At 39.5% G+C, this 24,363-nt stretch overlaps 1 protein-coding gene across 1 annotated transcript in view; it reads left to right on the top strand.

Annotated features, from left to right (window-relative positions):
• The window catches only part of CDC73 (cell division cycle 73), a 135,219-nt gene that overhangs the window by 19,873 nt on the left and 90,983 nt on the right, over positions 1-24,363 (top strand). Inside the window, exons 8-9 of the mRNA XM_063135010.1 lie at positions 16,780-16,878; positions 17,490-17,568. Coding sequence (XP_062991080.1) covers positions 16,780-16,878; positions 17,490-17,568 — 178 coding nt within the window. The remainder of the gene's footprint in view (positions 1-16,779; positions 16,879-17,489; positions 17,569-24,363) is intronic.

Raw genomic sequence — 24,363 nt, forward strand, 5'->3', positions numbered from 1 at the left:
CTCTCAGCTGGTAGATCTCTGTTTCCAGGTTCTGCCTGGCAACTGACTGCACTCGCAGCCTGACCCCTGTCCCTGGCAATGCACTCTGCAACTTTCCCCAGTGCCAAACGCTCTCCCCCTTGGGTGGCAGCAGCTGTGCAGAGTTTTCATGGGGCCTCATGTGCATCCTTGCCAGAAGGTACTGTGCATGAAGTTTTGTCGAACTTCCATGGGTTTATTTGCACTGCCCCGTTTCTGGTGCACCTGAGTTTTTTCCCCTCCTTTGTGTGTAATCACGCATGGTTTTGAAGGTGCATCAGATGCCTCCTGACTAGGGGAGGTTGTGTATGAAGTTTGGTCCCAATCCTGTGTACTTCCAGCGCTTTAGAGCCACCATCCCTGTGTTAGGGTGATGCTGGCATAGCTGAATTAACCTCTCCCCTCTCATTTAGATATTGTGGAAGGTTAAAACTGACTGCTGTGATGTTGTCAATGGCTGAAACAGCGTAATTGCTGGGGTGGGAGGACTGCAGCAGTACAGTGGGGTGGGGGGAATGACTCAGATTATGCACAGTAGCTTAATAAAGTACACACAGTAGTTTATTTGTGTGGGGGATAATGGTAGCTTATTTTCAAAATAAGCTACTGGTCTGCAGACAGAATTTCTGTAAACCTGATGACTTTGCAGGAAGGTTAGTTTGTAGGTAAGGGTGTGGAGGGAATCAGATTGCCATGACCATTATAGACCCAGTCTGGCAGATATTTGGCAGTACTATGAAACGCGTCGCTCCCAACATTTTCAGGCAGTACAAATAAACCTTAAGACCCATCTTATCACATCATTTCAAGTACTCTCTGTGCATTCTTTTCTCTTTGTATGACACTCCCCCTTTTCTACCAGAACCAATTCTTGACTATACTAGAATTTACCTTCTCTTGGGCATGTATATTCAAGAATACCAGCAGCAAATCAGAAAACATAAGCCATTTATACATTCTTTGGGCAATCTAGGCTTGAAGCAGCAAGAACAAGGGTGAGGGAACAGAGAAAATAGGAAAAATCTTCAGGCATTAGCCCCTAGCCTTTTCTCCTCCTCTCTCTGCTCTCCCCTCCCATTGGCCTCTCTTATGAGGGTGCAGTGGAACTTACTCTTGAGTGTGATGGGGCTATCCAAAGGCTCCCATCTTTTTTCTAATTAAATCCCGGGCCCCACATAAGCACAAAGTTATGAAAACAATTTCCTGTCCAGGGCAAGTCAGGAGCCCTGAGTTCAAACAGCCCACCTAGTCAAAGGTGGAGCCAATGGACTGGTTGGCATAATGAAAACAGACAACTATATGTTGCTTAAGCCGTAGGTGGCTCTAGTGCATGCTGGTGCAAGCCAGGCACTGTTTCGCATGAGACAACAAGCTGGGTGTTGAAGATTCAAAATGGTCATCTGCATGCACTGCAGTCCACTGTGGTTTAAATAAGCCACATTGGATTGTTTGGTCATGCAAACAGGGTTACTGTTTTTGCACCAGGCAGTTCTTTAAAGTTCCAGGCAGGCAGCAGAACAAGCATGGAGGAAGATAACACAAATGAGGGTGGGGCAGCTGTAATGAACCCTCATCTTGTTACCTCCAGCCACTCCCTAATTTTAGGGAATGCTGAATGGTATAAGCATGTTCTAAAAGTATTGGCATCTGTGTGTGGTTTAAAGACAACTGCCTTAGGCCAGGGCAGGCACATTTTCTATCAGGTTTCTGTTTCGTTTAAACTTCAAATTGAGAATCAGGGTGTATGTTGGTAACTTTAATCTATAGGTCTCCGGGTATAGAGCCAGGTCTCAACTTTCTGTCACACTCCAGTTCTTGTAGCACCACAATGGAGTGATAGCCACAGGCGGTTCTAATGTCTGAGGCTACCAGGAGCTGGGAAGAGGTTCAACCCACACCAGGTTGCTTTATCCTTATAAGGAAATGGCTGCCATCCCTTTTTGTGGAGAAAAGTGTGTGGATCACTCCTGACACATAGTAGCTCAGCCATGAGCAGCAAAACCACAATGAGGGAAACACTTGTTTCCCTTCATCCTTATGAAGCAACTCTAGTGTTGTGGGAAGCAGACAGTAATTCAAACACTTCCATCACCCCAAGGTTCCTGTTTAATCTAGATTTGGACCTACAGTTTGAAGTGGTTTGAGATCCTATGTTAAGGGAAGCCCTGTTTAGGCTTACTTCTATGTCACAATGTCTGCTGACAAAATCTCAACCATGATTGGTGTATTGTTGGAGAAATTTGTTTCATGGAGGAGAGGGGCTCTGTGGTTGTTGGGGTGTTTTTTTTTGCATCTGTTTTGTGATTTGGTGTTAGTTGAGTCTTATTAACAAATGCTTTTCACAACATGAATACTACCAGAGCCCCAGACAACAGGTAGATCTTTATATGATGCCCCTCACATTACATGGTAGCAAAGAGTTCTTAAGTTGATAATGGACGGCATGAAGTAGGAGAGCCTGTTGCATTTCCACCCAGTGTCACCAGAGCCAAACATCCACAAATCCATTTGCTAGCTCTGTGCTCTCAGGCAAGAAAGATACACACATCCCCTTCCGCAAGCTCTCACTTGTGCTGGTGTTTTTTTGGTTGTGTGTTGTTGTTTTGAGAAGGTAAGAAATAGCAAGAGACTCTTCTAGTGTTCCTTATGCCCGCTAGAAGACTTGGGGGAGAAAGGACAGTGGTGAGCACAAATCAAGGAAATATCTGTCGACGTCTGGCCCTCTTGCCATGAGTTTGGTGGTGTGTGACTAATTTAAAATGAATCTAGTTGACTGGGTTCTCAAAGGTAGGTTTTTTGAATATTCCTGGTTCATTTTAACCAGGGATGGCAACAGTCATATGTAACAGGTAGAAAGGACAGGTGAAATTTATGTACAGGGTGGAAGGGGAGGAGGGCAATTGTTAGCTTGCTCCTTAAACCCTTGTTCCAACCAAACTCATGCACAGAACAACTGAACATAATTTATGCGATTTGTTGTCCTTACAACCATGAAGGCCTGGAGCAGGCAATGCATGTGAAAGTATATGCAATAGCAATTGCAATAGGTAAAAGCAAACAAATAATAAGATTTCCCTTCCCACACTAATTGTAACTCCAGATTCCAAAGCTGAATGCCAATAGAAAGGCTTCCATTTCTGAAAAATGTTCAGGATATGGTTTGACAAATCTCCAGAGGATGGTACTAGTGGAAATTATATGTTGTCTCTTCAGCTTTTTAGCATTTGATGTATGTGCTTTGATCTTCTGGCAGGTAGTTTATTAAGTAGACACAGAAGTAAATTACCGTCCATGTGGTGCATTTGAGAGAGATCGCTCTGGAATTAAATGATGAACCTTTTTGGTTTAGAATCCAAAATGGAATGTGTACGCTGTGTGCATGCTATTTAAAGACAGGTCTCTCTGTCCTTGGAAGTGAACGCCAATAATGGCTCAAATTGGTTTGTTTATGTAATGGTATATTTGCTTCAGTGCCAATACATATTTCTTGTACCCTGGAATTTTTTGTCTAGAACATGGGGTTAGTACATCTGAAGTTTCAGTTTTTCCAGATGTCATTGCAATCTTGCCACTGTAATCATTTTATTGACTAGATGCATCCTTGGAGAGAAGGCGATGCTGCTCTTGTTAGATGTTATGACTTCCAGTACACAGGAGTTTGAAATATTGACTTATAGGTTCAGATATGCAGGCAGTGATGCCTGCTTTTTAAAGACCATATTCCATAAGTATAAGGTGTCTGATACAATTTATATTCCAGGTGCAGCAGTTGTAATATCAAACAAGTAGATCATATAAACGTAAGATCACTTAAATTTGCTTAAGTAGATTACTTAAACTATTCATGGAATAAACAGTTTATAATATTGGAAGGCAAGGTTTGTGAAGTATGTCAAACTTGGTTTGAACAAAATTTACAGTGCATAGGAGTCTGTTTGTAATATATCTGTCATTTGGTAATTTTCTAGTGAAATGCTCATCACATTATGGGAAATTAAGCACAGAAGGCATGGAACTAGGTTTGAGATTAGGGTGGGGATTGAGATAATGTATGCTGAGGTTACGAAGGCACTGTGATAGCTTCTTATGGCAGGGATATTATCCTATGCAGTTCTAGGAAAGGGGCATTTGGTGAGAGGTCTCCCTTATGTAAAAGGTGCTGACTGCCCAAGATGTGAGAAATGACATCATTACATGTTCATGGAAAACGTAACATAACTTAGAATTTTGGAGCTATAAAGGACTATATTGTATGAAATCCATCTGCTGTCAGAAATTATTCTTCACTCTGCCCATTTGTTCCTCTTTCATTCTATATTGCTTGTTCTTGTTTCCTTCTCTTTTGCTAGCTTCTGTTCATAACTCACTTATTGAATATTGCATCTGGGGAACTGGGATTGTTTGTTCTCTTCACTAATCTACCTCTTCTGATGTCTTTCAAAATGCCTACTTACCCCTTGGACCTAGTCTTCCAGGTTTTTCACATTAGATATCTATTCTTACTTACTTTTTATTTACTCAGAATGAGGCCACCTCTTCATGCTCTTCTCCTAACGATGCCTTCCCCACCTATAGTTATTAGTTGAGGAGTGAAGGAAGCTAGGATTTGCCCCCACAATATCTCTGTCTCTTTGTGGAGCTCTCTTTTGTAATTTGATTATCTGAATTGTTCTTGAGTACTAATTTTTACTCTTCTATTTGTGGACCAGAATATTTCAGATGACCTATAAAACACTTCCAATATTTCCTGCAGTGTCTGTTAGTGTAACCTTGTTTCCTTGCAGTGCCTAGCAGTGAGGTAGTTTGCTCAAAGAGAACTTCATTCTCACAGCAGTCTCGGTAGTAGCTAATAAAGCAAGAAACCTGAATTCTCAAAAGGCCACCTTTACAGTAAAGGTGTTAGGTTGCCTTTTAAGATGCTGAGCTGTTTTAAGTCTGCTTTGTAGGTCTGCTGCTCAAACCTCTAAGGGGAATATAAAAAAATCCCATTTCTTCTGCTGAATATTTTCTGTCTGAGCACTAGGTGGTGGTCTTGTTCCATGTCTGTGAAATTTTGAGACTGAAGAGTGAGTCTGTGAGAACCAACAGAGTCAATGTGGATTTAAGAGCGCTAAAACTGTCCCTGTTAGCTCATTTTGACTACATATTTTATTATTTATCTATAAGTGTCCAAAGTTATGAATTAGGAGTCCCATCAAAATTTAAATCAAGATGATTTAAAACACTTGGCGAAAAGACCAATTTCAATAATTGATTTGAATTAATCTGTAATTTGTATGTTTCCTGATCAAGAGTGCTGAAGTGGTGACTAAAATAGTGAAAAATTATTATTATTATTATTATTATTATTATTATAATTATTATTATACAATATAAATCAAATACATAAATTAATTAAAAGAGCATATAAAACTAATACAATATTAAAATAACAATCAGGACATCTTAAATTTTTTAGGCTTAAAATTCATCTGGGTTTGCAACCAAATATTCCTCTGCTTAGGCACATAATTGGGGGGGTCAACAAATTCTGGCTGTCCCCCCTCCTCAAAAATCTACTCGAGTAGATTATTGAGGAGGGGGGAATGATTAGTTACGCAAGACAGACAGAATTTGTTGACTCCCAATCATGTGCCAGAGCCAAACCTCTCTGTAGTATTTTCAGGGGTTAGAATGGATGAGGAAATCCATTCCCACCAGCCCTGTTGAACAAGCCTCAATCTGAATCCAGCTCATTGATTAAAAGTCATTATTAGAAAGGGAAGAAAATCTGCTCCATTCCAATTATACTGGTTCCTAACTATTCTATAAACTGAGACGGTAATTGTAAGTATACTTACATTAGAGTAAACTCAGTGAGACTTCCATATTTTGAGGATCAGAGAGCTTGGAAAATGTGGTCGTGGAGAGGAGAAGACACAGGAGAAATGCAGTAACGCAAAGATTCCAGTCATTCTTCACCCCTCCAAAACCACTTGTCTAGTCAATAATATCCTCATCTACCTTCGAGTAACAACTTCATGCAATTATGTGAACACATTGTTCAGGCATTGCCAAATGCCTTTTGCATAATTGAATCTGCTCACCCCTGCCTTTTTTGCTCTTTGAAATATACTGACACAATCGTAGTGGGAGGTAAGTATGGTGTGGTGATCTGCTGAAGATTTCAGAGCTTTTTCCTCACAGTCCCCTAATGGCAGCAGTGACAAGAAGCTAGGATCAGAGCAGTTGACCGACGCTTCTAGGTTCTGGATTTGAGAGAAGAGCACCCAACCTGGTGCCCTTCAGATGTGTTGACTACAACTTCCATCATTCCAATAGAAGCAGTATAAGTGTGAAGCTGCTTATAGGAGGCAAGATGTGTTCTCATGTGAGGGGCTCTGCAAATGCCCCTCGCTCAAACTCCTTCTTTGCTCACATCTGAGAAAATGACAGCAATGAGAAGAACAAAACAATTTGTTAGTGGAATGACTATGCTATCTAATCTTCTCCCTCTGAAAAAGGGATAGCACAGCAGCAGAAGATGCAAAACTTAGGTTAATGCTCTGGGTGTTAGCACAAGTTTTTTGAATGGCATTTATTCCTTTTCTTGGCGAGTTGGGGTCATTCCCACAGTCCATAATGGAAAAGTCCTGGAGACTAGGATAACATGTTTAGAGATTTTAAAGAGTATTAGACTGCAATCTTAGGCATACTTATTAAAAAGTAAATTCTGTTGAACTTGTTCACATGATCACTGCAGCTCACCATGGCTTATTTAAGCCTTGTTGGCTTAGGGTTCCTGTCCCCGCCCTTTTGAATGTTCAAGCTGCAACACCATGGCTTATGTCGTGCAAACCCAGGAGAGTGGCTCATGTTAGGGTTAAACAACCCATGAGCTTGAATATTCAAAACGGCTGCTGGCATGCCATTGAGCTGTGGCAATTATATGAAAGCCCAGTGTGTCGTGTTACTGTAAACAGGTTTTAACATTAAAATATAATAATTGTGTGTGTGGGAAGAGGAAGCAAGCACATTAACATCTTTTATGTAGTGCTGTTTTCTTGATTTTTTGGGTACAATAAAGTGCTTATGTTCATTTAAAACATAAACTGAATTAATCGCCCTTCTGTTTCACATTGAGGACTTCAAATGGCTTGTGTATTCTTTTAATATAAAAATACTAGTAGAATAAAATGTGATAATGCAGGGCAAATGAGGCATGAAATTTGTTCTATAAGACATAATCTGCACATTTTTAGTGTCAGGTCCTATATTTCTGTAGTAAGCTACAGTCTTACTATTGCAGAAATCTATTAGGGAGAGCCTTTATGAAAAAGGGCTAAATCAGAGATTCTCCTGATGAAAGGGAGTATTTCATTTTCTAAAACTTTTCTCACACATGAAGACTAAATCAAGTATAAAAATAAGAAGTTGCATCCCTCTTTTGAGTTCTTGCTAAGCATGTGGGAATCCAGATTTCAATCTAAGCCATGTGTGGTGAAATCTACAAAGGCAAAAAAGCCTATGTTAATTCATTATTCAAATTCTTGTTATTTAAGACTGCTGAAGGCTTTTTTGAAGTTTGACTTTATGAGATGTGAACATTTATGGATAACCTCTGTAGAATTAAGTTGCAACATTCACCTGTTGCAATTTTGCCACCATAGTCAGCACATAGTTCTAGACCAATTACAATTTACAGCCCAGCTGCTGTCCTTAGACTCATGAGAGATATCTACCATGGTTGGTGATGTAGAACAAGTTGTTTATCCCTCTTTTGAACACATATTCAAGAATTCATGCATTTTGTACTTCAATACTGTATGATACAAATGTATGTGGACCTAATTACAGGCCTGCTAAGAGAGTGACAAGTGCCTTTAAATTCTGGTTAAAATAATCCAAATAATTGCAGTTATTTAATTTGGAAGCCACTGGAATGGATTAGCTTTGCTGAATGACAAACTCTTGCTGAGAGAGTCGAGTATGGATGGAATCCAATGAGGCCCTTCTGCTGGGTGAATGTCCATCAGCAGACTGGGAAGGGGCAGTTTCTTCTCCCGGCATGTCCTCAAAATTTGCTCCAGAGGGTTGGGGGAACCTCTGGAGCAGATTGGGGGGTTTCAGGGGCAAGGAAAGCAGGAGAAAGGACTGTCATGTAAGTGGACCTTTACTTATATGATGTTGGATTCCACACAGTGCTTTAATTCTAAAAATTGATAAAATAAGTTAATGAATAACCAGATAATTATCAGTCTTTCAATTTGATCTTAAAATTTCAAGTAAAAGGTCTTATTTGATGTGCCTGCCTTCTGAACATAAAAATCCATAACTTAAAATCCATTATTTATTTAAATTACATAAATAATTAATATTAATAAATATTAACATTACATACTAGTACATAGTTGGCCACAGTTCTAATGACCGTGGAATATAATCAAGATTGTGAGTACTTTTAATTCAACACAAGAACACAGTGCAGCAAAAACCATATTCTGCGCTTTTCCTGTTTTTCTAAGGGAGGATAACTGTCCATTTCCAGAGATGAGAAGGTAGGACTTCAGTATAGCACCTTGAAATTCTCTTTGGAAGATGAGTTAGTGAATAAAGTATTAAAGAATAAGAAATGGTGCCTATTTGTATAATGCTGGTTGCAGATTTTAACTTTTTTTTCCTGTGCAAAATTCTGCACCCGCCCATACACAGAACTGAATGTGGAATAGTGTGACGTAATTTCTGGGGTCCCTAACTGTGTCTTTGAGATCATGTTTTGGTGGGGCAAGATTCTCAAGATTGCCCATCAGGATTGTATCCCATCCACCCTTTTGCTCAGTCTGCTAAGGCTCTGGAACGGAACTGTGCTTCTGGGGTTCTTCTTGCAACTGTCAGCTGTAGTAGACTCTGCCTTAAGGAATCCTGGCATTCCCCCCCTCCCTCCCTGCCGCCTTCCATTGGGATGATGCCACTATCCACATACGAGGAAAGGGAGGTGTCTTCAATGTTGCACAGGGTCTCCAAGGAGCATAGAGAGATGGAAGTGTCCAGTATGGCTAAGTTTTATCCATTGCCTTCAAAAACTGTTTTATGTCGGTTGAAATGAGCCATCTGTAGCCATGCATGTGTATTTTTTACTGATCATTGCCGCATTCTAGATCTAATTGTCTGAAGCAGATGCTTATTTCGTATATGTAAAAGTGCCCATGCATAACAGATGGATATTTGTACTGCATGTGTGTAGTCAGCTGAACAAATGCAAATATCAGCTTCTCAGCCTAGAGGCAGTGAAGCACATGTTGGCCTGCCAAGGACTCCTCAAACTGCACAGAGCTTGAGACTCCTTATTTTCAGCCATTCAGTTACACTACAGCTTAGTTTGGATTATCAAATCCTGGTCTAATGAACCAACATATGCACTAGCTTAGTGTATCCTCTGTTTCACATGAGCAAGTCAGCAAGTGGTAATTAACCATAGCTGGCTATTCCAGAAAATTTTGAATTGGAACATTTCCTTATGCAAATTAGGGTAATTTTCACTGCAAAATGTTCAGTTTGCATCAGAAAATTTTCCAAAGTTCTGGACAGGCCTTCGCCAACCTGGTGCCCTCCAGATGTATGTAACTGGAACTCTCATCCTTTCCAGCCAGCATACCCAATGGCCATGCTGTGTGGGACTGATGGGAGTTGCACTCCACACATCTGGAAAGCACCAAGATGGGGAAGGCTGCCCCAGAGAGTCATCCAGTTTAGCATGTTTATTTTACTTGTATTTAGTAAACAAAATTAAAGTGCCCCATGTTACTTCCCCCCCCCAAATACTCTATATAAGTATTTGACCTGAAATATTTGATGGATTGGTATGTGGATTTTTTTATTGGAATACTTTTAAACATTTAAAGACTATTAGGATGTACTTCCCTTCCATAATTTACATTTAAGGGTGGTGGTGGGGGAATAAAGGTACTGGAAATGGTTGATGCAGTAATAAATGTTAGCAACCCAAAGAACTGTGTGTGATATCTTGACACCCACTCATCTGCACCTTTGAAATTGCCGAACTTGCCTCATATTGTATTTGCAATTGGCATCTGTTCATTGTTACTAAAGTACTGGAAGAATTTCCACTGACCATGGCTTTCTGTTGCAACAGAACTGGTGCTTGATAGCTCCTTGGAGGAAAACAATGACTTCCAATCAGACCAGGAGAAGAAGCCATGGTTTAAAGATGACTTAAGAATCCTGGCTTGTTAAGAAGCGGTTAACTGTAGTTCTTAGTTTGGATTTAATGGGAAGCTATTTATTGCAGCTTCCTGGCTTGTACGAAGGGAGGAGAGAAGTGGTGGGCAAAAGGGCTGTGTATATGTTCACAAAGTTTGTGTATATTGTGGCTTATTAAACCACGATTTGATCATCTGAACATGGTCGATAAATAGTGCATATGACTTTTTTCTATTTTGTACTGTTGCTGAAGATGCCATTTGAATCTTAGGCCATACAAATGGGACAGTGAATGAAAGTATAAAAAAGTAATGTTCCTCAACATAATGTCACAATAAGAAAAGATTTGAAAATTTTAATAAAATGTAAGATCTCTTTATGTTTACGCTTTGTAACTAAAGTGCCTGGTTCTGCTAAAATAAAGTGCCTGGTTCTTCTAAAATAAAAGGGTTTTTCACCCAGGTTTGAAGTCCTGTTTGTGAGCTCCATATTTGATGCATGCAAATACCTAAACATCAAAGACACTAGTGAGACTGAGAAGACCTTTATCCCTTTTCCTAATACACTGGCCCTCAAAATGAATATTTGCATTCCCTCCAATTAGTAATGCAACTATTTTATTGTATGACTGAACTTTTCATTCGCTCTTAAATGGGTCCCCAAAATAACTATACATTCTGATCTAAGAGATCTGCTGAAAGTTAACCCTCCATAGTTAGGAACAGTGCTTGGGGCGAAGAGAGGAAATAGGCTTTCTTGTTTCATCCTTGATTACCAGTGGACAATTATGAGATTAATATAGAAGTATGTCACTGATTATTTGTTCAGGTGATGTTTTGATTGGTTGTGATTTTGTTAATGTTATAAAACTAGTTCTGTATTTTAATACCTTGCCCTAAAAAGTATTTCACTCATTGTTCTAAAAACAACAACAAACAACAACAACCCCAAAATAGTTCATAATATCTTTTCAGGTTTTGCCTGTCTTTTTTGTCCCAATCTTTTCTTTATTTTATCCCCAGGGATTTTACAGCTCAATTATGGACAAATTAGAAAAATTAGCGTGGACACTTTTGAGACCAGAGCTGCTTTTTAAGAATTTATGTGTGTGTATGTTTGTTTGGTTTTTTTAAAACAACAACAACAACAACAACACCCCACGACCTGGTTCATGTTAACCATAGGATTTGGATCTAGCGCTTCTTTTATTGGTCTGTGTGCTACACTAGAGTTGCAGGCAAACTTAACAGAGACACTGCTGAGTTTTTACCACAATTCATTAAAGTAGTCAGATGCTCAGTTATGATAGTTCCTTGCCAGATTGTGCTCTTCCAAAAGAACCACGGACAATCTAGTGTTACCTTGGGGAACTTATGCTCATGTAACTGGAGAACTGCACTTGCTAATGCTTTTGAAGGACGGAACGTTAAAAATGGGGTTTAGTTGAGCAGGTTAGCAAATGATCCCGTTCAGTAAAAAAAGAAAAGGATGAAACGGTCAAGTAAAAACCAAATTATTTATTATAACAAGAGGTTGCTGATGCTGGCCTGGTGTTAATATGCTAATTGAGGACTCTGCACATAGTAAAATATTAATTGAATGTATGAACAATTTGAAGGGGTAACAGCTTGGATAAGCATTCAGTAGTTAATCAGAATTGAAGTACCGGCAGATTAAATGTGAAGCGCAGTGTAACTAGCTATATTGCCTTTACCATGAAACGTTGTATACAAGGACGTTTGCAGTTTACACATGAAAATGAACTAGATTCAGATTTACTGTTTTACTCTGTACAGCACCATGTACATTGATGGTGCTATATAAATAAATAATAATAATAATGATAGGGAGCAGGGATAGAAGAGCAGAAGAGAGAATTGTATTTGTATACTTTTCAGTTTTGGGATTGGTGTTGTGGGTGGTGGTGGGGATAAGTCTTTGATTAAAGTTAAATTGCGCCTTGGAAAAACATATAAACAAAAAGAAAGTGTTTGTCCTTTTGTCTTAGTTTCATATATCTTTGACTGTATCTTCTGTCATCCATCATTAATGCACTTTTCATTCACAAATGCTTCCCAATTCTATGTGGTAAGGATTTTTCTTAAGAAGGGGGGGACGGATTCGTATGGGACCAGTGCAGATGTAACACTCATTCCCTACTGATCACAGTTAACAAGCTAGTGTCTGTGTGATGTCCCTGGGGTCCCTTGGAGAGGTTTTTTTTTATCCATGTACTCCAGTAAACCGAATTTGAAGATGGTTCATTGTTCCAGCTCTATCATAGGGAGAAGATCCACCCTAAAGTACTAAATAAACTTGGGCGTGGTGTTATAGCTGTGCTAGCTTTTAATCTTCCCTAGAGCATTAAGTATACACTTTTGCAATAAATTATCTGAGGGGACAACTCCCATCCTTTTCTTTATTGTTTAGCAGTTAGTCAGTACCTAGCATGTACATGGCTAGTGGATTGATTTATTATTTATTAAAACATATATATCCTGTCTGTCTCATGTAAAAAGTTCAAGAATATAAAATAACATTTAAAAGCAACCATAAAATGGAAAGGGAAATAGTAAAATAATGTGCAATTAAAACAGGACCAACGTGCTTTTAAAGAGCCTGTGTTTTGCTGCTTGCCAAAAAGGAAGCAATGAGGTGAATAAACGGGTCTCTTTGGTTGGGTATCCCACAGATGCGGCACTTGACAAAGCATTGTCAAATTTCAGTTATAAGGTCGACAATCACTAGAACTTCAGTTATTGAGCAGAGAACCTGGGCAGGCTCATAAAGAAAGGAGGCTGTCCCCAGCCATTTAGGGCCGTAAAGCTAATGATTGAGCTTGAAAGCACACTGGCAACCAGCATAGCTGAAATAACACTGAAGTAATGCTGTTAATTTCTTTTTTCCATGGCCTTAGCTAGTCCTAAGAATTATCCCAGGCAAATGGAGGGGTCATTCCTGCCTGCTTCCGGGATTCCCTCTGTGTCATTTGGATGGACAGGGATGATCCTGGGACAATCCTGGGATATAGGCCTGGCCTAGCCATGGCCAAAGTATTTTTATCCTGCTTTTTGGCCAAAAAGGCCCCTGGAGTAGCTTACAAACAGAGGGTGGTTAATGAGCCACAGTGGTTTATTAACCACCCCACAATCGGTGACTGATTTCCCTAATTACCCTCACCTGGCATGGGGTTGTCATGACTTACAAACCTGGTGGTGGTAGGTGGTTAACAAACTGTCGAGAGATCCTACCACAGACCGTGATAGGGTCAAGGAAAAAAATGAAGCAGTCTTTTTAGCAGGGCTGCTGGAATTGGCACCATTTCGCATTTTCATCTTCCTCAGCATCGCCTGTTGGAATGGCTGCTGGTGGTTATGGGATAGCCAATCGCAGTTCTTCAATTTGGATAGCATTCGAGCTGCTGCATTTTGAACCAATTGAAGTTTCTGAACTGTTTTCGAAGGCTGCCCCATGTAGAGTCCATTAATACAAAATAATTCAACCTGGATAAAACAAGGGGTATGAATAACCAGGGTTCTCTTTTAACCCAGCTGACTTTTGAAAGTGGGATAAAGGAATTTGTGGCAACAAATTGCTCAACCATCTGGAAGGGGGGATCTGTTCCAGGGAGGGAAAGGAGCAAAGGTATCCTCCTGGTTTGTTAACTGCAGTTCACAGGGAGGTAGCATTATATTTGCACTAGCCCAGAGAAGCTTGAAGGTGGAGAGCCGTCCATAAGAACACAATAAATAAATATCTTGTTCATGTGGAATATATTAAATAAAGTACAGGTTTTGCATTAGAATTGTCCTTTCATTTCTTTGCCATTATTTCCAGCTGCTTCTGAAATTATTATTATTATTATTATTATTATTATTATTATTATTATTATGGAACTGTCTTGAATAAGATGCTCCATTTTTAATGGAATTATCCAGAGCAGAGATCCTAGTTTAGTATTAAGTTGTTCTAAAAACATTTTTTTCTGGCACAAACTAAACTTGGCATGTAAAGTTCATTAACTAAGTACACAGCAAAGTAGAGTGGCCCTATGTATGTGTATGAACTTAAAGAATGTATCTGTTTTAAATGTTTTAACCTTTCCGTAATTAGTAGGAGAGATACATTTTGCATTACAAATGTTTTATAGGGAGCATAGCTGCTGAATATATTCATTATTACTTAGAATTATCAGTAATGGAGGACATCTGTTGTGTACATATGCCATTCAACATGAAGTGCATCTTGAGGTTTGATGCAAATTGGTTAAATATCTGCTTTTTTCAAAAAAGAAACCCCCCCCGGATATTAGCATTTTATATACTTTCAAACAGCCTACTACAGTTTAATTATGCTACCTCACTTTGAACACCTCAAATAAAGATAAACACTATGCCCCCACCCCAGTTTGAACGTTATATATGCTGCTTCCTGTGCATTTGTAATCCATTGAGTTAAGACGTCAAATGGCCACTGTTTAGACTAATTGTAGAACTTGAAGTTTAAAAACTCTGTACTTTTACCTTATTTCTTCGATTCTAAGGCATACTTTTTTCCCCATATAAACATCTCTAAAAATGGGGTGTGTCTTAGAATCGTGGGTGTGTCTTAGGGTTTTTTTTTCTGTTGGTGGTACTGAAATTAGTGTGCGTCTTACAATCGAAGAAATACGGTATATTAATTATATTTTTAAGTGTGAACATACCCTTTTCATGATCATGCCCATTGCCCTGCTTCCTTCAGTGTGTCAATTACGTATGTGTCTTCATTAAACCAAAACAGAAAAAAAACAAGCAAAACAGACATGGGAGAAGTAAACTAGTAAACAGCCGTTTAATATGCGTTTATCTCCTCCAATGTAAATTTAGTTTAATTTGATACCATTTTAAGGGTTAGATGGTCACTTACAAAAGTTATGCAACCCCTGTGTACCAACTCTGCAAGTTTGGGCATGGTAGGCTCCAGGTTCAGATGTTTGGTGTGTGTACTTGGCTAGCAATGGAACACAACTACACTCTTGGATTGCTTGGATTGATTTAACTGCCTCTATCAAAGTCTCCCTCCTCCTGACATGCCACAGTGCAGCAATAGTTACAGCAGTAGTAACCTTCGGTAGCAGAGGTAGTAGATAAGAGGTTCAGACATTTGGGTATATATCCTAACCTCTAATCTAGATTAGCCTGGAGTCTAAACTTAGTTATGATTTGGTTTTAAATTCTCAAATATAATTTTGGGTGCTTATCAATTAATTTACATTGTTTTGTGTACAAATATTATCTGAATCCCTCTCTTCACATATCTGAAATTTTGGATTGAATCAAACTGTGACTCCAATAGTGGAACAGATCCCCTTTCCCCCTGCAGGCCACCCCCATGATCCAGAGGTTTGGGGAACCTTCAAGTATATCTCAGGGGGCTTCAGGTGGAAGGCAGCAGAGTACATTTTGTTGTGTAAGTGGAGTCCACTTGTGTGTTGTGGATGTCGCCCTAAATTTTTGAATTAGTATTAAGGTACCGCAACACACTCTTGATTGCCAATAACATTGTTGTGGTGGTGGTGATGGGAGGAATCTTCAATAGACAGTGTGTTCTGAGCATATACATTCACTGAGGTAGAAGCATGATTACAGATCTTAACATTTGAGGAAATTTATATAATACAAATTTTAGGGAAGCATGTCTCAATACAGCTACTCTACAGCTAGTATAAGAAGATAGTGTTAGGGCATTGGGTGGAGTTCATACAGGAAGTCTTTCGAATACAGGAAGAAAAATATTGTTGCTGTGGATTAGGACACGTGTGTATGTACACGGGTCACTAACTGAACTTTGCACTTGCCTTTTTATCTATGTGTATAAGCTGACAAAGGGAAGATGCCATCAGAAATTCAAAGGAGGGTATTTTTCACTGACTGCTTAGAATGTTTAAGCTTCACATTTTCTCTTCCTTTAGTAGCTTTGTACATTAAGACAGAAATTGTAGAAGTGTGACAGCCCATGTGTGTACAGAAGCATACACACCTGTTACTTAAATCTTATTCCATAAGAGATGAGAACCTCTATCTGGCTGGCCCACATATACTTAAGCGCTTTCTTGGAACTGCTGTTTGTACAAGGGCAAATTCCATTATGAGCATGAAATTACTTCAGACAGTACAATGAGTGGGGAATATTGTACAGGAAGTTGCTCCATATGTGCATGGTAGGCAGTAACCTGAGTTGAGATGTGTGTGGTGTTTGAAACAGAGCACGCAAATGACCAGAAATTTATTGAAGGTTGTTTCACATGCTACTTATTACCTGTTGATCTCTGAAAAATGTGCTAGAAAATGACTGAATGTATGATTTGTAATGTGCAGATGGTAAGAGGCAGAGAAATTTCCGTAGTTTTGTCACTATGGATGTCTGATCATTCACAGTCCCAGAACTGTAAAACTATTCTGGAGTGCAGGAAATATGAATTTGTACACTTTTACACACCACAGATCTGTTAACTGGTGGCTTATGAAGCAGTCTGTAACATACAACAATATTAAAAATCAATCTCTTTCTGTGTTCTAGAATTTTGCCAAAAACATCTTTGCCATTCTTCAGTCAGTCAAAGCTAGAGAAGAAGGTCGTGCACCTGAACAAAGACCAGCGCCAAATACTGCACCAGTGGTAAGACTAATTCTGCATGCGTGATAAACCATTAGTGATTAAAAACAAAAGAGGAGGAAAAGAAGAAAATAATGGGATTTCTTTCTTTGCATTTTGATTTTAATTAAAATGAAAAAGGTTTTCAGTAATGAGTGTTTCTTTTAAATGTGAACAGGTCTCATGAACATTCTTTTTGAAGTATTTTGTAATGTTGATATAGTTTATAAACACTGGGTGGGGGCCTTTTTTGCTCTGGAGCAGCACACAAATGCCAGAAAACCCCCAGCCTTCTTCCCAAGTTCTGAGCTGGGGAGGAGATAAAGGTTGCCATGCAACTGCCTAGGGGATCGCCTACCATTTCTCCAGCTTCAAAATTGGGATCAAGGCTTGTCCCCTGTCATGCCTGCCAGTCGGTCGTGCCATGCTTGCCATGGCAGGTGGACTTCTGGAAGCCTGGCTATCACAGTAGGTTCACTGATAAAATTGTATAGCAAATCAGGTTTAAAATGAAGTACATAATGTGTACAAATAAGTAATGTCTCTTAACTTGCACTGCTATCGAAGGTCTTTGGTACACATTTTTATTGACAAATGTAAGCACGCCACAAATGGCTTTCCCCTTCTTTTTTCAGGATCCCACTTTACGAAACAAGCAGCCTATTCCAGCCGCCTACAACAGATACGATCAGGAGAGGTTTAAAGGAAGGGAAGGTATGTTTATATTAACCATGATCTTTAGCCATTCTATTTAGAAAAGTTAAGGCCATACATGGTGATTCAAGAAACACAACATTTCTGAATCTCTGAAATTGGCAGTGGTGACCAGGAACCTATTGGTAATAAATTCATTAAAAATAGGAAATCAGAAATTGTGAACCATTAAGAAGCAAACACTATCTTGACATTTGTGCTTCTATTACATATTTGTTTACATTTCATCTATGTGTAGTTGAAAAAGCTTTCAAACCGTGGTTTAGGAGGACTGTAGGATTATGCACACCCTCCCTTCCAGCCTTAACTATGAATTCTGTTTTCTTTTCCCCTCGCCCCTTATGTGGCATGCTTGCAGCAATAGTGCTAACCAGGGTTCAGTGTTAATCAGAAATTTTAGCCAACTTCAAACTGTGGCTTCTAAAATATGGTGAAGGGTAAACTCTAGTTGGAATCCTCATTTGTAAACATGTTAAAACTGGTGGAAGGAATTCATGCTCAACAGGAGAGATGGGGAGTTCATAATCCCATGGTTCATTCTAGATCTCTTAACCCATGAGTGCACTATGTCTGCTCCGGCCTAGTTGACTGTGTATTTTCAGCTCCCACTGAGTTTGACTGTCGGGTTTTTTATTTTTCATCTAACGTTCTACGGTTGAAGTAATGCTTTAAACTGCAAGGCAGCATATAAATTTAATAAGTGTACTGAAAGCAACTGTAGTCCAGCTGAGCTTGTGTAAACATTGAATTGCAGTCCTAGTATTTCTTTTCAAACAATTGGTATGCCTCACAGGTGGTTTAATTTTTGCTGATGTGAACGATTAATACAGGTCTTGTTACTTTTCTTATGAACGCTTCATTTCAAATTGCTATCTGCTGTGTTAGAAATTTAGAGCACTACATTGTTTAGATGTTTCATTTGCAACTTTTTATTCCATTTTCCTGAGTTCTGTGTGCGTGCTGTGGCTGGTATTTTTAGGTTTGATTTTACTGCACATCTAATTTGAAACAAAATCAATATATCCTGCCGACATCTACGTATTTTTTAATCCCTCCCACTGAGTTTTTAGCTATTGTTTGAATCAAACATGCTAAGAGAAGTCTGTATTCTGTATTCATTCACACATTTTAGGGTTCTGGTAAATTCCATTCAGGAGTATTTCATATATGTTAAAAGCCTGTTGGGACAATACTATTTTTCGTATTCTTTACATGTACTTTTTTCTTTGAGATTTATGCTAGCCTGGGGAAACATTACATGTGTCTCATTTTTTAAATAGTTTACAATAAAGGGATATGTGTGTTAATATAGAAGGTAGCACCTTTAGTTGTACCATCTGTTAATGATGCTAGTTTTATAGACTCTGGGAAAATCTACTACTGCTTAAATCTGGAAAGTTAAAACATAATGTTTAAACGGACAATTAATTAGTATACTGTCTCTACCACCATATCTTACCTTTGCATTTAAACAATTTACATGTAGACACCTCCATGGGCTGACACTGAAGAGAGCCTGTTGAGCTACCACAGACTTAGGTGTTCAGGCAGATAAAGGAACATGGGTATGCAGTCATGTCTGTGATTATCAGGCAGTATAAAACCTCAGGCTTGCCCAGACCTGGTATAGCTAATAGAATCATGGCCAACTGCCTTGCTCTGCCAATGTCAGAATAGCTTCTGCCTATTGCACGACAGCCTTTAGGTTCAAGCCCCTAGTATCTGACTGTAGAGATCCAGACCTAGGAAACGTATGCACCAGGTCTGGATTTGGCTGTGGCTGCACAAAACCTTGACATGACCCTACTTTTGCTTTGCTATAAGCTGACAAGGAATGAGGTCACATGAACCAGTGCAGCCTGCAAATGTCTAGGCAGAAGAGGTTACATGAGCCTTCTTGTTTACGTGATAATGATCTGCTTATGAAACCCTACTGCAGGAAGTGGGGTGCGGCGTTGTGTATGGTAACTGGTTGCAGAAACAAGAAGACAACTTTACAAAGAAGATGATATCTTCAGTGACTGGTTATTAAAGAAGGAGATGCTGGTCCCATTATTTGCAGAATTGTATTTTAGCACTAGTGCCAAGTGCATGAATTCCTGTAAGCAAGTGAGCAGGCTGGCAGAAGGGATGGAACACTCTGTCCCTCCAGTGTACCCAGCGTCGAAGTTCTGCTGTACATTCTTTCTCTGCCATCCCCCAGCAGGCTAACAAAAATTGTTTGTGATGTTAACAACTTTGTGGGGCTTACTTATAACGCTGGATTAGTGCCCAAGCTATGGAATACTTGCTCAATTGTATCATGTTCATCATAAGATAAAGAAGTTCCCTTCCTTCACATGTTTCTCTGAGGACTTCAGTCCTCATGGCCTCAGGCTTATTAAGGAATATGCACACACTGCATTTCATATTGAGACAAGATTAACTGTGCTTTAGATCATAGAACTAAAAGTGGCCCAGATGGTCCTCATCCATCTCTCTGCCCTGAGATACAGTTTTCCAAACAGATACTCATCCATGCAGAATCTTTCTCTTCTGCTCTACCTGATTGTAACATGCCACAACCAGAGAATATGAGCAAATAAAGTGTGCCTTGCTGTAGGTACAAGCCAAATCACAGTTTTAGTTTTAGTGAAGTGTTTCATAATGAGCAAAACTGCTACAGGAGGAGCCAAAAGGGGGAATGGGTGGACCGGGAAGACCAGGCTTTCTGGTAGCTTATGATGAAAACCTTGAAGGTACAGTCATTTTCCACCAAAATGCCATGTTTTAAAGAGAGCCATGCATCTCTTAGCAGTTTTGTAATCTTAAACATAACAACACAGTTTCTCATGAACATGTGAAGAATGGAAGTGCATTCTCTTGATGTATGTGAAGGAAGCCTTCCCATTTTGCATGTAAGTTGACATTGTTAGTTAATATAACAATATCATATGCACAGAACAATGAGTCAAAGCTGGTACCTATAACACATATGTGGCTGTTGCTCAGCAAGCCACAGGTCACCTTCTATGCGTTCGTCTCTATGATCATCACAATCACCCTCATCCCCTTCTGTTAATGTCATGTTCTTTGGACTGTTGCATGCTTTTAAGGCTGAGACGTATGTGCTTTCTGTTAATGATGTGCCGTTTGTTTTCTCTGTAGTCGGAAGAAAACAATAGAGATTGGTTTGCACCTTGTTTTTCCCCCACAGCTGGTAATAGCTTTGTTAAAAGGAAATATTCACATCCTTTCTAAAGTGATTTTGTGTCCTCAAAGATTATGAGAACAGAGTCACAGCTTCATATCTTGTGAATAAAAAGCCCTGTGGGTTTAACAGAGCATGGTAATAAACGCTGGCAAACCTTTAAGCAGAATACACCAGCCTTTGACATAGTGCAAGTAATTTTTTGGAAATGGTTACTGTCTGATAAAAATAACTCTCACTCTATGACACACCAAACATTCAAGTGGAAAATGGGATTAAACTGCAAAAACAGTAAAGACCTATAACTATCATCACTAGATATCTTTTGCCCTCAGCCTTTTTTGCACTTCAAAAATCTTCTCAATATTATCAGGTCGTGTAGCTTTGCTGCATTTTTAATGTTTTTTTTTTTAGCTATGACTCTCTCATTTCATACAAATTAATTCTGATAGTTTATTTTTTTTAAGCTGCTTCAAAATTTGTTTTTATGTTCAAAGCTGATTTGAGTACTCATCTGTATTTTTCATTGAATTATTCATTTTATGGCTTAAGTCGTGTGGTGAAGCTCAAGTACTAAATATTTTAATGAATGCAAAACTGAATGGCAAAAGAGAAAAATCTGATACAGAAAGAAGAAATTTGATATTGCGCTCAATCAGCACTTTGATATCAACTTGATGTCACCTGGATGCATGTTTGCACGTGCTAATTGTGGAAGAGGAGCATTATATTTAATAATTGACAGTATCAAATTATAAACTAGCAATATGATGGGTTGCTATGTGGGGAGGACAGACTAGTGTATTTCAAAAACCTGTGTGTGTGTGTGTGTGTGCATGCACAAGTGTACATACGCGCACACATGTGTACCTTGTGAGCATTGCTTACCTATCCACTCCACCATGAACACACACTTCACCTCTCTCTGGGGTCATTGTCAGCAAGGGCAGACTCCTCAATGTCAGTAGTGGAAGGTGGGGGTTTGTCCTCCGTGCAACAGGATTCTCCAGTGTAGAGCTTTAGCTTTCTCTAATAGGAGTAAATAGCAACCATTCACCTACATTGGATGTATCACTCACATCAGAATGTGGTGAAACTTGCTCCCTACCCATAGTCACTTTGGTTATCAAGGATAAATTCTGCTGCTCTTTTCATTCTCTCATTCTGATCTGTGTTTCTTTGTGATGCTAGAGTCTAAAGGAATGTTATAAACTGACCTGTATACATAGAGCATTTATATCATAATTTAATGTATAAGGTGCCTTTACTGTGTTTTTCCTCACAAGAATCCTGTCAGGCATACAATTCATATTTTTGTGTCAGAGAGCTGAAGTTTAAAGTGCCCTGGCTGAAAGCCTTTTTTTTTTTTTTTTGCAATGCCTTTGTGAAGCCTACGTTCACCCAGGTGGACATTATAAGCAGCATGTTTAGAATCTTTAGAAATTGGGTGAAAGGTCCAATAATCACGATGATTATAGCTGTTACATAATACATTTCTGTTGTTCAAAGCATTTATTATATACTAGGTGAGTAATTCTTATAATAGCTTTGTAAGGTACTATAGTATTATTATTTCCAGATTGTATATATTGGAATGAATGAATTCTGTAGTTAATCAGAGTTTGGAGAAAGGCAGTACTGTCTTTGGTCCAGGAGAAGAAACGGCACAGGCTGGACATTTATCTGGTTTTACATTGAGAGGTTATGGTTGTTCCAGTGCTCCAACACAAGACTGAGGCACAAGGAGTCAAAGTTTCTAGGTTCACCATTAGCAAATGAGTTATTGATTACATTTCCTTAGCATACAGGTCAGGGAGAAAACTCCCCCGGAGAGCATGACTGCTTGCTCAGTTGGAGGACATCCACTTCATAGAATCATAGAATAGCAGAGCTGGAAGGGGCCTACAAGGCTATCGAGTCCAACCCCCTGCTCAATGCAGGAATCCACCCTAAAGCATCCCTGACAGATGGTTGTCCAGCTGCCTCTTGAATGCCTCGAGTGTGGGAGAGCCCACAACCTCCCTAGGTAACTGATACCATTGTTGTACTGCTCTAACAGTCAGGAAGTTTTTCCTGATGTCCAGCTGGAATCTGGCTTCCTTTAACTTGAGCCCATTATTCCATGTCCTGCACTCTGGGAGGATCGAGAAGAGATCCTGGCCCTCCTCTGTGTGACAACCTTTTAAGTATTTGAAGAGTGCTATCATGTCTCCCCTCAGTCTTCTCTTCTCCAGGCTAAACATGCCCAGTGCTTTCAGTCTCTCTTCATAGGGCTTTGTTTCCAGACCCCTGATCATCCTGGTTGCCCTCCTCTGAACACGGTCTGAACACGCTTCTGTGACACTAAGCCCTAATGCTTAGTGAAGGGCTTTTATCAGGCTCTCATGTTGGGCCATAGAACCTACTCCCATAAGGCACTACTAGTATTGATTCATTTGCATCTGCAGAACTCTAAAGTTGCTCCTTCCACAAGGCCTGTGATGGGAACTGGCATGGCTTTTATTTTCCTGTTTTGCCTACCCTGGAACATGGTCATAACTTTTGGACATACCTTTGCTGCTTCCTCTACAACCTGAGTATGGAAAATTGGATTTACAGTGTAGTTCCTTTCTGTTCCGCATGAAATTGAGCACTGAGAAACACCCAGTTATTCATTCTCGTGGGAGGGCTGCTATTCTGCTTTCGTACTGGCCTCCCTTGGCAGGATGAGCATTCCTAGAAAAGCCTTCTTTCCTTCTGTGCATCTATTGATCGAGGCTGTTGCAGATTTCTTCGCTGGCAATGCATTTTCTTTCCAGGGACTTATTCTATGTCAATTGTGTGTATTTTCTCCTGCTCAAGTCAATTAGTGAAACTGGAAATTGCTTCCTCTGTAGATGAGGACAGCAAGTCCCCCTTTTAGTGCCCCTGCCCTTCTGACCAAAGAGGCGTTAACATTTTGCTGCCATCTGAACAGAAAGATACCAGTAAGTCCAACTTTCCTATTTGCAGAGATGGATTTAAGCAAGTCACACTAGGTAAGTCGTTCCCACACTGTCAAGGACATGATAAGACTTTGGATAGGGTCTCTCTAGTATATCTTTAAAAGCAATGGGATCCCCATAGGAAGGGTGTACACTCATGTATGTAGGGCCAACTTTGTGAAGGGTTTACTAGAATCATGAATTGTGCCTAGAAACTCAGTGTCTGGGGACAATTGCACTAGCTACCAATTGAATATGTTCTTATCCCACTTCACGTAAGGTTGCTCTCTAGTTCACGGATCCCCAACCTTTTTTGGGCAGGTGGGAACATATTTATTTATTACATTTATATACCTCCCCATAGCTGAAGCTCTCTGGGTGGTTTACAAAAGTTAAAAACAGTAAACATTTAAAAAGTATACAAAATGTAAAACCATCAAAAACAACAGTATAAAAACAACATGAACTTTTGTGTCATGGGCGTCATTTCAAAACTGCTGCCACGGGGTGCCTGTTCACAAAATGTGGTGGGCAGATCTAGTCACCAAACTCTCATTTCACAGAACGGCAAACTGGTGAGGCTCAATGACAAGTTACTTGCCCAAGAACCAGAATGCAAGTGGGGTCTGAGTTTCAAAACAA

The sequence above is a fragment of the Elgaria multicarinata genome, chromosome 1 (genome assembly GCF_023053635.1).
Source record: "Elgaria multicarinata webbii isolate HBS135686 ecotype San Diego chromosome 1, rElgMul1.1.pri, whole genome shotgun sequence".
NCBI lineage: Eukaryota > Metazoa > Chordata > Lepidosauria > Squamata > Anguidae > Elgaria > Elgaria multicarinata.